Source organism: Halyomorpha halys, unplaced genomic scaffold (genome assembly GCF_000696795.3).
Source record: "Halyomorpha halys isolate HHAL.00 unplaced genomic scaffold, Hhal_1.1 Scaffold434.1, whole genome shotgun sequence".
NCBI lineage: Eukaryota > Metazoa > Arthropoda > Insecta > Hemiptera > Pentatomidae > Halyomorpha > Halyomorpha halys.
This window is the reverse complement of record NW_027114127.1, coordinates 163,144-178,693: the sequence shown is the minus strand read 5'-3', so window position 1 is coordinate 178,693 and position 15,550 is coordinate 163,144. Positions and strand designations below refer to the sequence as shown.

The window sequence follows — 15,550 nt, the reverse complement described above, 5'->3', positions numbered from 1 at the left end:
CAAGACATTAATTAGTAATTGTAATTAAACTAATTGATTAATAATTACTCAGAATGAATTATGAACAAATTATAAATGGAAATAAAGAATAATCCTTATTAAAAAGAAAAAAAAAACTTTAGAAAAATATTTAAAACTTTGAAAGAAATTAATTATTCAGCAGGATCAGTTACAAAATTATTGCAGATTAAATGCATTTTTAAATTTTCATATAAAAATCTTCGTCAATTTGACTGCAGAATGGACTTGTACCTGCTAAAAGATCTTTCAACATCTACTGATGCCGAGAAGAATGGCTCCAATGGACTGAATAATTTTATATTCTGGATTTTTTTTTAACACGTCCTGTACTTTTTTTTTTTTTTATGACTTCTCCCTTTTCACCACCTATATTTTCCAGTCTTTCTATTGCTTCGTTCACAGTTTTTAAATTTTGCGTCAGTGGAAGATCCTTTTCTTCTAATTTTGTAATTGTATTGGATAAAAATACCACATTTGCACTTATGTAAGCCAAATCAGTCTTTATTGAGTTAATTGGTAACAAGTTGTTCGCTTTCTCTACTGTAGTGGTGTCAACATTAAGTTTTGATATTATGTTTTTAATTTTTTCAAAATTTAAACAATAATATTGGGCTGCATCAAGCCAAGTGCCCCATCGTGTTATCACGGGTTCCGGTGGTAAAGCTGTCAGGGTGTGTTTCTTTCAAAATAGTAATACGACTGGGAGCCTTCAAAAAAATTTTTTTTATGAGGCCATAAGCTTGTCTACATTTGGAAATTGAGCACGCACTGTTTCAGCAACGCGATGAAATGCGTGTGCCAGGCAGATCAAATGAACTATCTTAGGATATAAAATTTTAAGGGCATTACCAGCTATATTCATGTAAGGTGCCGCATCTGACAAAAACAACAAAACTTTACCATGAGTGATGCCTTTAGGCCAAAGAATAGTCATAGATTGGTTGACAAATCTTGCAATCGTTTCATTGTTACATTTTTCGAGGATTTCACAATTCAGCAAAAAGGATTTTGAAGATGCCTCAACACTTAGTCTGCCAACGATTATGTTTGCAATATAACGCCCTTCAATATCTGTAGTATCGTCCACAGAAATCTAAATTGGCCCATCCGATTGCTTTCCGAATTTCTGTTAAAATCTCCTCATATATAATTTTCAAATAATTTTTTCTTAAAGTGCTTTCATTGGGCATTACTTAGCATGTGCATTTCTCAAGAAAGGTTTTTAAGTCCGAATTGCTAATTTTGTAGATAGGAATGTCTGCCCTGACAAATGCTCGACACAAATCTAAATACATAATACTGGTACCTGTGGAATCTGAGGAGGAAAAAACTGATTGAATGAAAGTCTACCTTCTCAAAATACTTTTCTCACGATTCTCCTGGTGCTTAGTAGTCTTTATATGCTGTGTAAGACCTGAGAGCGTTGCGATATTGACACAGCCTTGTCACAACACGCACCAAATAAAACTCCTCCACTCGTTGTAAAAGTTTCATTGGGAAACTCACTTTTGTACTTGGAAGCGCAATCCTTTGACTTAATTTTAGGCATGCTAAAATAATGTTAAAATACAATCAAAAACAATTTAACTCAAAAAGGTCTAAATGCTGACTGGGAAATGAAACAAGACTAAGATGAGAAGGGACCATGGGAAGGGGGTAAACAGAGAAATGGATTGAGGAGTAAACAAACAAATTCTAGGAAAATGCCACAGGAATAAGACCCTTGCTCTTTTTAATTGATTCTGAGAAATTATCGATGTAATTCTGTGGGAACATTTATTATTGCCACTGCTTTTAATTTATGATCTAAACTGAAGATATAGAATTTTTATGATAAGTGATAAATTTCACCTTTAAGTTTCTTGTGTTCTCATGAATTTTACATAGTTGCTGCGAAAAATGTGTTTACAATTGAATAAATAATTTAAGGAAATATGTGATTCAGGACAAAATACCTAAAAATATGTTAAAAATAACAAATATTTCAGAAAATATGTTATTTACAACAAAATATGTAAAAAAGGCCAAATATGTGAAATAAAAATGGCTTCTTTTGGCCAGAAATATCTTGAAACATCTTTAGTTAGTAAGGAATCGCAGATATCATGGTCAGGTAAAAATATGTGAAAACATAAAAATTCTATTCCTAGTTATAAGTGAGTACAAGCCCATACGTCACATACAACAAAAACTGTAAGTACCAAACAAATTTTGTTTATGTTTTTAAAACCATAATAGTTAAATATTTAAAGCATTTAAGTTCAAATATTTTTTTGTGATGAATTTATTAAAAATCTGTTTTAACTGATGTCAAAAACTAATATATTTATTTATATGTTAAGGAAGTAAGGATATATCCTTTGAACTTAAAGGTTGATTGTTGTTGCAACAATATGGTATATGCTTTGGTTGTCCGAAATACTATGTTATCTAAGTTATGCTGAAATATCTTATTAAGAATTAGATTTGTACCACCAACATGAAATTAAAGTTATTGAGAGTGTTCCTCAGGGGAGTAGGTGACGCGAACAAGATGCGAGTGTGTTCGAGGCCTCAGCAGGCAGGACCCCTTACTCCCAGTCTCCTAGCCACTTGTATCTCAGTTTGTATACATGTATTACTTTGAATATTCCAATTTCACTTATATATTAAATGTGATTGAGAAAATCAGAAGGAAGATCCTTATTCTGGATTAAAAAAGCTTGAAATCATTTCTAGGACCTAAAGTTCTATTGAAAAACAATGTTTTTCCTTTTCCTTACAATTGAAGGGTGATGGAGGAAAATGACTGGCACCTCGATATTATTGTAATTGTTATCTACAAGAAAAATCATGTACATCACATAAAAGTCAAATTTTGTAAACTAGTGTCATCAATCTCTTTATGAGATGTTAAGCTTGGTTTATGCAAAAAGAATCATTGAAAAAGTAAAAAAAAAAAAAAAAAAATGATTAGCTCAAGATTTTAACAATTTCATATAATATTACTCATCCATGCTTTGTGGTAGTCCTTACCCGGCTCAGAGATTGGTCATCACTAAGCTTTACTTACCTACTTGTTTCCTATGTCCTGATACTGTCCTACATCATCAAATTTAATATATTTCTAGAATCTCATCATATTCCATCATTATTCATTTTTTATATTGCAGTTTCATATTTATTCACAAGAAAATTAAAATAATTATTTCATTTTATGAAATTGTTGGAAATTAAAATTATTTATAAATATGTAGTGATTGTTGAATGTAGATTATATCTAGGAGATGAGTGTTAGAGATATAGTAAAAATTACAGAATAAAACATTTAGTTACTGTGTATTTATAGTTTTTAACCTCATCTCCAACCATCATCTGAAATTGTTTTTGTTTATTGTTAATCATGCAATTCTTTTTTTCAGAATTGGTTTCCCACCAATAGTAATGTGCATAGGAATTAGTAGCTTTTTTGGAGGTGGGCTTATTATTGGCTGTGGTGTTCTATATGGTATAATGGCACTTGGAAAGAAGTGAGTAAAAGGAAAACTAAATTTATTTTTTATTTAGCTATAGAATAATAAGTATTCTTTGCCTTAATGTTTTTTTAATTAAATAAACTATAAATATATCTTAACTTATCATATATTTAATTTAAGATAGGGCTGGCTGGCTGTTAGATATTCAATTAATAATATTTTATGGTTCGTTTGTTATGATACATTTCTGATTCAATGCTAGCATTTTCCAACAGAAGATTAATCAAGGTGTTTCTCAATTGAGTTATACTTTTACTCTTGCATCTTTATATTATTTATAAAGAAATGGGGATAAATGATGGATGTTAAGAGAAAAAAAATACTGCTCAAATATTTTTAGAACATCATGTAGATCACATTCATTGGTGGAGATTATGTGTAAGGAAAAATTACATTTTTTTTTTTTTTTTTGAAAAATCTCTTCACTGCTAGTGGAAACTCAGCATTCTGTTTGTCCTTCCTCTGTTGATTATCAGGACTATGGCCTTAATCAAGCCATAAACAGTGATAGATACTTATTTGAGACCTTCTTTAATAAATTGAGAACTTAAATCTTAGTTTATACTGTGTGTAACTAGGTAGGTAATGTGGTTTAAGAAATCTTTCTGGTTTATCTTTTAATGAAAAAGGGTTCTATTTCCCACCCAAGATTATAGCTAATTTCTTAATACAGACCCTTCTTTTGTCTGTTCAGTTGGTTCCAGATTGTGAAAGAGAATGTTAAGTGAATGAATATTTATATTGGTGGTCACTTCCTTGTGCTCAATAAAATTAATAAAAATAAGACCTCGTTTGTATATTGCTTAGTTACAAAGTATTTCAGAACAGTTTTGCACATATACTTAAGTTTGTTTTTTTGTCATATGATTGATTTGGCACTCCCTTGTCTTCATGGAAATTCTAAGAGGGCATGATGAGAGTGACCAGGATGCCAATGGAGAGAAAATATATAGTTCAATATTCTCTATTAGGTTAGGATACCCTAGTTTTAACAATTGAAATTCTTAGTTGGCAGTTCAAGATACTGGTATTTGTGATATTGATAGAAAAAATGCATTATTAAACTTCTTCATGCCCCAAATTTTTATTTAAAAAAGAAGAGAAGAATGGTACTTTCATTTCCCACTCAGGTTGAAGTAAAATAGAAGTTTATTTGTTTTTTCTTTATATTTTTAAAAAAAATTTCTTGAAATCATGAAAGTGTTTTTCTTATTAAGTCAGTTCTTTATATTATGTTTCTATGTTGAAAATCATTAATAATCAAAAAGTTTAAACTATCTACTATTAGATAAATATTTTCCTTTAAAATTAATATGTAGAATTTAGGTGCTCTGTTTTGTTTTATCACACCCTTGTATATATCACTCCCCAGAACAAGATTTAAAAAGAAAAAAGCAGGTATCATGTGTGCCTGCCTCAGAAAATTATCTAGGAGCATGAACTGAAAGAATCAAAGCCTCATCTTTAATTTTTTTTAATTTGTTGCAACTAAATAGTACCAAACTTGGACAATGAATCTTATGTTTCTGTTCAAATTAAATGTTCATACATCATTTATTGCAATTAAAAATTTGGCTTATTAAAAGTTGTCATGGAAATTATATTTGAATTTTATGATCTCTCATCTGTATGACGTTATGCAATCTTATTTAGATCAAAAGATTGTTTATCAGATTGAAATATTTTGTCATCGTTTTTTTTAATTCTTCTAATTTTACGATACTTAATTAAAATAAAAATAATTAATAAAGAATTAAAATAAAAATTAACAGTATTGTTGTACGTAAATACCTGAAATACATACTTATTGATATTTTCCAATTAGTTTACATACTATTTACCATTCATCTTATGGGTTTTTGAAGAAAAGTTATTTTTAAAAAAAAATTTTTTGCAACATCTTTTTTTATACCTAGAAATTGTAATTAAAGTTTTCACCTGAAATGATATTCAGGAATGTCATTAGAATTTAGGAATGTTGTATGATCACTTTTTAAAATTTATGTGTGTTACCTTAATTTTAATAATACAGTGGACCCTCACTATAATGCAGTTGATTACACCACAAATTTGGATATAACACGGATATAGCCCTTGTTGCAGTATTTGATTAGTCTTAAAATAAGGAGATAATATTATAATAATTTGTTTATTTTTCTACATTGTAGAACTAAAATTAATTAAAGGAATAAATTACATTGCTTATGTGCTTGTAATTTTTTTCCCATATTATTTTTTAATATTGTTTCTCATATTTGATCTCTGCAATTTATGAGTATTTAGGTTACTTCAATGGTATGACATTAATCATCTATTGAGCCCATAGAATAGCTGTTAATTGCTACCAATAAATTTTAAAGGCAAGCTAAAAGGGGTTAAATCCACTTAAAATAACTGATACTTTTGTGAAACAACTCAAATTGGCAAAGTATATATCACTAAAAAAAAATGTTCCCACTTAGTTTTTTATGATTTGTTATTATTGTGATATACAATATATTTTTTCAGCCTTTTATTGGATTCATGTTTGTATAGTTCTTCCAATGATATATATTTTTCTACTATAGCATGGATACTCCTATAAAGTGGGTGGTTTCTTTTACCCTTATCCCATGATGTAGTGAGGATCCACTGTTTAAGTTAAAAGAAAAGCAAAAATCTTATATAATATTTGGAGTACTTTATGCACTTTGGTGTTGATATCCTTGATCCAATCAGGGGGTCACGAGATGATATGGCAGTGATGGCTTCTCCTACAGGAGTGAGCCACCCCTCTGCACCCGATTGCACCCTTATGGAGGACCCTGATGTTTGGAGACCAACATAAGTACACAAAGGCATGCAACATTATTTCTGTTTCTTTCGTTGATTTATTCTAGCACTTCTATCCTTCTTCTCTATTTCTTTTCTTTTTACTTAAGTAATGATTTTTTTTTTTTTTTCTGTAGCTTTTGGTTGTAGAACTAGTTGTTGTGTTTCCCCTTTGTAATCAACAAAATCAATGGTGTTCGTAAATTGTTGTTGAAGTAGCTATGCTGTTAGATGATATTAAAATTATTACTTTTAAGTGCTTGCTGGTGAAACGCTCTGGTTGAAAATTCTTGTTCTTGTTCTCAATCAATACTTTCAAAGGAAATTGTTTGATATATTATAAGGTATTATGATATCCTCATCATAATTTTTTTTTCATCAGACATATGGTAGGTTGTAATAATCAGTGACATTAGTTATAGATATTTGTGATAATATAAAAACTAGTCCTGCTGCTAAAATCCTGAATGGATAATAGTTGTATATAAATCTCACCAGAGTATATTTATTCTCTAAAACTTTTGGGAAAATGAGTTAATCTCTTCTAGCTGTATATTTATCTGTATATATATCATTAGAGGTATAAAGCCTGATTGCATCTTTATGGTAGTGCATGAGTATAAATAGATGTCATCATTCAGCTGCTATTTCTTATAATATTACCATACATGTCAATATACTGCTAGTAGAAAGTTTTTATTTTTATTTTGTTAATAATTTACTTGCAAGCTTGTTTATTTTGCTAAATTACCTATTGCTACAAGTTCATTTTATCATTATTAGTAATCTGTCACTTGTTCACTTTACAATTACCTTCTTTTTGAATCTAATGAATAATTATGCTTATTAGTATTCCTTTCCTAATCATAGTATAGTAATTTTTTTAATTATGTAATCATATTTTAGCAAATCAGTAGTTTTTTGTCTTTAAAAAATCAGCAATTTTGTACAGTAACAATGACTATTGTAAGAGTAAGCCTTGTTAATGACATAAATATTATTTATTTATGTCATTATAGTGGCTGGCTTTTTTATTTTCATTTTTTTTTAAATATTCATGGTATGAAATCTATTCCTTAATGAGTTTTAATATTGTAACTACTATAGAACTTTACCTATTCTATTCTTCATAGTTGGAACTTAGATATGAGTGATTAAATGGGAGGTCCAGTTAAACTGTAGTATTGAAAAGAAAAACAGAACAATATTAATTTAGCTCTTATAGGTAAAAATGAAAATATAGTGCAAAACCTAACATATAGGTGATATGTATATTAATATATGACAAAGTTAATTTATTAAAACTACCCAATGTATACCACTTGTGTTTGTTTTTGGTACTAGTCTCGAGTCTTCCATCATGCACTATAGTGATCGCATTATGGTATCTGTAGAATGAAGTGTGAGGTATAAGTGGTAAATATAAGGGCTAAATAGTGGCTGACCCTAGAAATTTTCATATTTTGACTTAATAACAAAATTTAATTCCCATGAAAGCAAGTTTACTACACTAACTTTTTCAGGTTTAGATCATTATTAACTTTAGGAAACATTTAATAAAGGAGATAAAACAAGAAATTATATTCAATGCTAATTCATAGTGGTGGTTATTTACATGCAAAAATAAAAGGATAAAAATCTTATGAACTTCATTTAATAGGCTATTTCTTATTTTAGGGAATTGATGACATAAAAGACTTGGATTATTATTGTCTGTATTGTATAGAGTTTAGTTGAGTTGGTGCAGCTATTGATGCTGTAATCTGTTTCTCATATTATTTACTGAAACCAAAATGAATAAATATATCTTATAATAAATAAATCTTATGTTACTTTGTTAAAGTCAGTTTTTTTTTTTTTGTAATTTGGCCTTTTGTTTTTCACATAAATGTCAGATCTTGATCATTTAATAAGATGCACTCATCATGTATATAAAACAGATATAACCCAAATTGAATCGTCATTGAAAATGCAGGCCACAGCTGATTTAAAATAAAAATTCCTTTAGTTATTTTAATTCAAGTGTTACTATGATTTTTCAGTTATTATTAGTAGCCTCTATAACAGTATTTTGTGTTGTTTTACTGAATTAGTATTTTTACTGCTGATTAATCCATGAAATCGCTTAAGCAGAGTTCTGCTGTAATATACTTCTGATTCTTGGATCAAGAATCAAAACTTGAAAAATTCAAATTATGGAATATTTCACTAAAAGCCAATATTGTTAAGAACAACTCTTAATATTAGTTGAAGATTTCCTATTTTACACAAATTTTCCTATTCAGTTTGTTGAATTAAAGTTGCTACTTGTGACCTTTATCCTAATGACCCTGATTTCTACATCTTAAAATTTGACACGAATCTGACCAATACAAGATGAAATAATGTATTTATTTAAAAAAAAAGCTTAGATGGTGGTTTGTGTATCTTCGAAATTTCGCTAATAAGTAATAATAATTTATTTGTTTTGAAGATGTCATAATACATATTAAGTGAAAGCATATGGAATAAACTTTAAAATGAGCTCTAGAAGATCCATCTAGCATGATCTGTTGTTAACTGATAAACATTTATGTCATTCAAAACATGATGGAATTCGGCTATTTCCACAATTTTGAAACATTGATGTTAAAAAAAAAAAAAAACTATTGATATAAAAAAAAACATATTTGCCAAGTATTTATTTATTGTTACTTATAGTGCACAAATTCGGCATTCAGCATAATTATAAATTATGGAAATCTGGGACATGGAGTTTTGGGCGTTGGGAGATTTCATATGACCCATTCTTAAAAATATTCCTCCATAATTGGAAGTGTTTTAAAGTTAATCTCTATGATTAATCTCTCTTACAAACTATTTTTAATTCAAACATCTATGTATCACTGAAAGTGAATTATCATTTCCTTAAAGTGGTTGACTGTTGACTAAATGATTTTTGTATTATCCTCTTGAAGTGGTTTTCTGTCCGTTATATTAGAGAAAAATATTATAGTTAACAAAAAGCTATTGAAAGCATTAATATCCAAAATATTTTGAAAAAAATTCAATATTATAAGAAGTATGTTACATATGAATTATTATTATTTTAACAAGAATTATTGTTTGTATCTCTATCATCACTAAAATATTTAATTGGTGTTTATATCAAGTTCATATATTACTAAATTATTTTAGATCAGAAATCTTATATATAAAAAAGATGGTCTTAGGTTTGGTCAAAAGGTAACAAAAAATAGTTAACAACTATTTTTTTTCTTCCTTTTGACCGCATAATGTTCTTCATAATTTAAAGTAATGTGGTCAATCATTTTTATATATAGTATTTTCATATTGATTTAAAAATAGTTTTATCTTATTTCTAGAATTTCATTATTTAAATGAATAAAATTATATTTATAGAGATTGAAACGAATAGCGATTTAATTAATGTATCTTCTTACCTACTTCTATCAAACTTTATTTTGTTCATAAAGCTGTAATCTTTTTTCAGTTCAAGGTAACTTATTAGTTGATATTTCCATGTATTTATTCAAATTAGGGATATTTCGTATAAATACCAGCTTTGGGTATCAAATTAAATGTATTGTTAGATGTAGAGAATTAGTTTACATTTTTGAGTTCTAGTTTTTACTTATTTGATAATACGTTAATAGCTATCATTACATTTTTTCAACTATAAGCATTAATTTAGATAGATGCTGTTTTCAGAGCCCCACTGGAGGAAATGCGGGTCCAGGCAGCCCAGCAACAATTGGGTAACAGCAACAAATCTAATCTTAACTTGGTTGAAAATGCTACTTCAATCAGTATCAGTCCTCCTCCAGTCTAGCAGAATCTCATTAATGTAATCTCCTTTTGAAATTTTATTTCTTTTATTTAAATCTTACTTTAAGCTAACATTTCTTCTGTACTAGTCGAGGTCATTATCCTCCACCATTCCATATTTTTAATGGTTGTACCTCTACATTAGATGGACATTACTTTTATATTTTCGTCTGTTGTTCTTGGCATAATATTATGTTTACCTTATTATTATTATTATTATTTTCTAAAATAAGTTTTAATTGTTATTAGATTATAAATTATTTCAAATTTGTAGTTTTATTTATTATTATTATTTCTGAATATGATATCAATATTCTCATTGTATTTCCATCTTTTGATTCTTATTTATTTATTATAATTGGTTAACTATTAGACATATTTCTTCCTAAGTATAATATTAGTGCAATTTTTTTTATTATTTTATGAATTATTTGTACTTTCCATTGGTAATACTCTTTAAGTGTATAAATTAAGATCCAAAATTATATAAGCAAGAACTGACATATAGGTTTTAAGTCTTTGTTATCATAATTGCTAGTGTTACTTATTTTATTTAATTATTTTTTAAATATTTATAAATGTATTGTATTTTTACTAGTGATTCTTCCATTATATTATATTATATTTAAATCCTATTAATCAATACATAATCATGTATACCAATGGCTTATAATATTTAAAAAATAATTGTAAATATTTATCATCCATGGTGAAATACATTCATTACTTTTTTTTCTTTTTTTTTAATTTTACTTATAATTGTTGATCAGTTATCATATTTTTTTATAATTGCTCATAAGTAAAGAATTTCTTTGTTCTGTTTTATTTAATATACTTATGTTGTTTTGGTTATATTTCAATTATTTTTATTCATTTTATATATATTAGTTGTTTTAAGTTTAAATATGAAAGCCAGTGTCATGAAGAATCAATAGATTTGTAATACTGATATCAGCCTATAATGCAGATCAAAGAGAGCCGTTTATTAAGGGAGGGTCGGGTCCCATGTTGAAATCCGATTTCTCACTTATTTAATATTGCTGAATTATTCTCATTATCAGTATTGTTGCTTATAACTGATTTTGTACCAACCACTAATCCATTTTATTTTTAATTAGGTTCATGTCAGTGTTTTTGAAGTATATTTTATTTTTTTTAACATAAGAGAATATTTATATATCAGCAAAAACTGAATTGAAAGGTAATAAATCATATCTCTTCTTGCTTATTAAATTATTGTTTATCCACTTTATTTTGTAGAAACTGATTAATAATAATTTGGGACCAGCTCTCTATTCTTCATGTTATAACATTCATTAATTCAACATTCTGAGTAGTTTGGTACTCTTAAATGTATTATATAATGTTTCTATTATATTCAAATCTTCTTATATTCTCGTTTGACTGTCTTTCTCTTAGAATGTTAAGATAAAGTGTTTTCTCTGTGTTCATCGTTATTAAAAGTTGATAGCACTTTGTCAGCAATAAGAATATAGAGTTTAAATTGGTGTGTATTATGTAGGTTGATTAGGCAAAAGTTAAGTAAGTACTGCTGCCAAAGTTTCTCAACGTTTGAAATCAAAGTCAAGTGGATATATACTTCACCTTTGTAGTATTAATATGGTACTAATCATTCACCTCTATCTCCATTTTGTATACATCTTTCTTTATGTTTATATATCTGATACTAATGCTATTAAAAGACTATTTACATTCCATCATCAAACATATTATTTTGTTTTAATATGGCAAATATTCTATTAATTTATGAGATGACATTCCTTTCATAAATTTTGTCAAGTGGTTTTATATTTTATCTTTCTGGTGAGTAAACTTGTTCGATCATAGACTTTTTTAGTTATTTATTGTAACAATAAGAGTGTGGAGTAGAAAAAAATATTTTGAATTCAATTGACTTTTTATAGTTAATTGGTTATACATTAGGCTTGTAAAAAATGTATGCTTATTTTTAGTTGAATAAATCTAGTGCTGGTTGGTGTAGTGGGTTTATTTTATCAACTCTAATATTATTGAATAGCCCATGTAAAATTTTTACACTGTCACTGTAAATGTTAAGTAAGTACCTTCGTTGCAATGGTTAGTTCCGGTGAAAGTCTTACTTGATTCCTATCATGTTTTTCATATATTTTTTAAAAACACTTCACTGTCGAAACAGCAGCTTCTAAACTCACAATGTTCACTTTTTATGTCGAAAACGAGTAATTAATTGTTATGCATGTCCCTGATTTTCCTTAAAATAAAGATGTGATAAATCGATTGAGAACTTCAATACAACGTAGTTGGCTTCAAAAAATTAGCTTTGTGCTGTATAACAAATTTCTACTTTTTTATTTATACTGTCAGACTGAAAATAATTCAAGGAACAGTTCTCGTCAAAATTTATAAAAGCTTAATTCTTGCCAATTGTCAAACTGTGTTGTTGTTTTAAGACTTATGCATGTATAATGTGCTTTGCTTTATTAGAATATTTTTGAAGATTGAAATGCAAACGACTCATTAAGCTCTGTTATATTATTACTTGGTTGTGTAGTAGTGAACTCTCATCCGAAATAAATCAATATGTATTTTTGTAATATTTCTGAATACGCTATGCAAGCAAATTTAAATGTCACCTTTTAATTAATTGAACAAATTTTATTTAGGTCAAAACTATTTTAAGACGCAAATATTTTAATTTTTCTAATGAACTAAAAATCATTATTTTAATTAGCATTTCAACCATTTAATTTTCATTTGACATTCATAAAAATTAAGCTATTAAAAAAATCGGTGCCAAAAAATTTTAAATCTAATTTTAACTTTTTCCTTTCTTTTATATCATTGAAAATACTGTGATCTGAAATACTGGTTGTTGTCAACTACTCCACATCAGGTTATGATAAGTTGATCAGGTTGAGCAATGGAAATCTATAACTGTTGGTGACCTCAATCGATTAACTACATTAACAATGACCCCTTTCTTAATTAAATATTTTAATTTAGTATTAAAAATGATTTTTGAGGTGTCAAAAAATTAACTACATTTAAAATTTAATTTAAGGAAAAATCCTCATTTAAAAACTGGTTTGGGTTGTTGTTATTATTAAGTTTTTAATTGGAAACTAAGTTAATTTATAGCATCAGTTACTGTAGGAAGTGTTAGGTTGTTGTACCAAATATTATTTGTGACAGTACTTTATGCAGAATGGGATCTATTATTTTTTCTTCTGTGGTAGTATATGATTGTAAGTAGCTGGTGTATGATGAAAAGAGAAAAAATCGTATTTGTTGTAATATTTGCACTAATGACAGTATTCATCTAATGAACAAAATTATTTGGTTGTTTAATGCTATATAGTATTTTTTTTATCATAACTATAATAAAGTTGTAAGGCACATTAAATAGCTAATATAATTTCTATGCTTAAGTGTAAAACAAAATTAGCCTTTTAAAACAAATATATTGAAATAATTCTAGCAAATCGTATAAATATATTATTATTTAATGTATATGTATATTGTTGAGCATATCAAGTATATTTTGTAGGTTTAAGTAAATGTGCATTTGTGGCTATAATTTATAATGTATTATATTGATTATGTACATAAATACATAATGTTATAAAAATGTCTGTGTATATGTGAACAATAAAATAGTGAAATATACTGTGTTAACACTTACTTAAAAAAAATTGAAATTCATATAACACTTAATGTAGGTACGTGGCTAAAATCTTGAGCCGACATTGATTTTCCTCTTATTTTGATAATCGTTAGTGCTAAAATAGAAATAAAATCATTTTAATGTTTACAAAAACTACCTAGCTTCTTCTCTTCTATTTATTAATGTCAGTGTAAGGTTAGTACCTATCCTTTGATTTATTATCGGCTTGAGTTATATCATAAGCTAACTACTGGGACAGCCTGTTGGATGCAGAGGAAAAACTAGCATAGCATCATCAGTCAAAAGTCATTAAATTTCAACTTAAAATATTTAACTGCAGGAAACATAACATTCATTTGGAAATCTTTTAAAAAAAATATTTTACACTTAGTTTCCATTTAAACCCTGTTTTTTCTTTTCTTTTAATGAGATATGCACGATAATTTGTTTTTCTTTTTTCTCAAAATTTCTTTAAGGTGTATCTGAATTCTATTTTATGTTGGGAGATGGAAAGAAAGATCAGTTTTGGAAATATTATGTTGTCAGTGATCTCTTGTTTTTAAGGTGTAAAGGTGTTGTTGTAATAATATGGTTATGTTATTGTGTTGAAACATCATGTATAGATAATTTCATTTGACCTGTAAATCCGTTTTTCATTTTATACTAACTACAAAACAAATTATACATTTTCCAGAAATTAGAATATGTTTAAAGCATTGAATAGGACATCCTATTCCGACCCAAACTTTTGGTCAGGTGTCAAACTACTTCTCAGAATGAAATTGAACATTAAGAAACCCCTTAAGTTGAAATGAAATATGATATCCAACAAGTTGGCGTTATTTTCAAATTAGAAGAATCTATTTTCGAAGTTTTGAATACAAAATCACCTCAAGACAGCCATTTTTTTGCATAATTTACTTTAATTTAATAATTTAGTTAAGCTATAATGAAATGAAGTGGAATTGGCCTAAGGATGGTTGCCTGCACATTTTTAATATATGTAAGTTGATTCCTTTATGTTTCTAGAAATAAAAATAGTTGTTGACTTCATTTTTTTTTACTGTTTTAAGGCCATTCTTCTTCCCCTCTATAAACCAATACACTAAATGCAAGTATTTACAGTATCGTGGATAGTTCAAAACCTACATGACATAGAAAGATAGAATAAATACCATTTTATAGAAAATATTTTAAACCGAAAAACGTATTCTTAGTACATTTAATGTTATTCCTAATATAATAAAAATTTACCCAAACTCAACTAAACTAAAATTAGAAAAAAAAATTTTCGAACTGTTTTTTCTATGAAAAGGGATGTTAAAAGATAAAACAATGAATTGAGACAATTGGTTGGTTATCTAATGAAGATTATGTTCGTAGAAACAAGATTTCTTTCTGATTACGGGTTCTCAAGAAGAGGAGTCTAATTAAGAGTTAATCTGAATTAACCACTCTTTCCTATCTTGCGTTTTATAACTTCGCCCACCATCACAATTTGTATGAGAATTTCCATCAAAACAAAAATAACTGTAATGATCGTAGAAAATATTTCAGTGTTCAACTGCTTTCTTGATAAGCAGCTAACTGATCAGTGTTGCGTTGCTCAACGATGTTCAACAAGCTGACAGAGATTAGAAAAGTGTGCCGTGACTTCTCAATCAATATGTCCTACTTAACAGTAGTGTTCATTCTGCTAAACAAAAGACTG

General features: G+C 27.7%; 1 protein-coding gene and 1 pseudogene across 3 annotated transcripts in view; one reads left to right on the top strand and one right to left on the bottom strand.

Annotated features, from left to right (window-relative positions):
- The window catches only part of fwe (Calcium channel fwe), a 16,808-nt gene extending 2,967 nt beyond the window's left edge, over positions 1–13,841 (top strand). Inside the window, exons 5-7 of one of the 3 annotated variants that reach the window (XM_014423673.3) lie at positions 3,423–3,530; positions 6,255–6,373; positions 10,059–13,841. In XM_014423673.3, coding sequence (XP_014279159.1) covers positions 3,423–3,530; positions 6,255–6,363 — 217 coding nt within the window. In that variant the 3' untranslated portion in view covers positions 6,364–6,373; positions 10,059–13,841. Of the gene's footprint in view, positions 1–3,422; positions 3,531–6,254; positions 6,374–10,045 lie in introns of all 3 variants that reach the window. The other 2 variants (XM_014423672.3, XM_014423675.3) reach the window with 2 other exon arrangements.
- Positions 317–3,372, bottom strand: LOC136796757 (uncharacterized; annotated as a pseudogene).
- Positions 13,842–15,550: the final 1,709 nt, after the last annotated feature.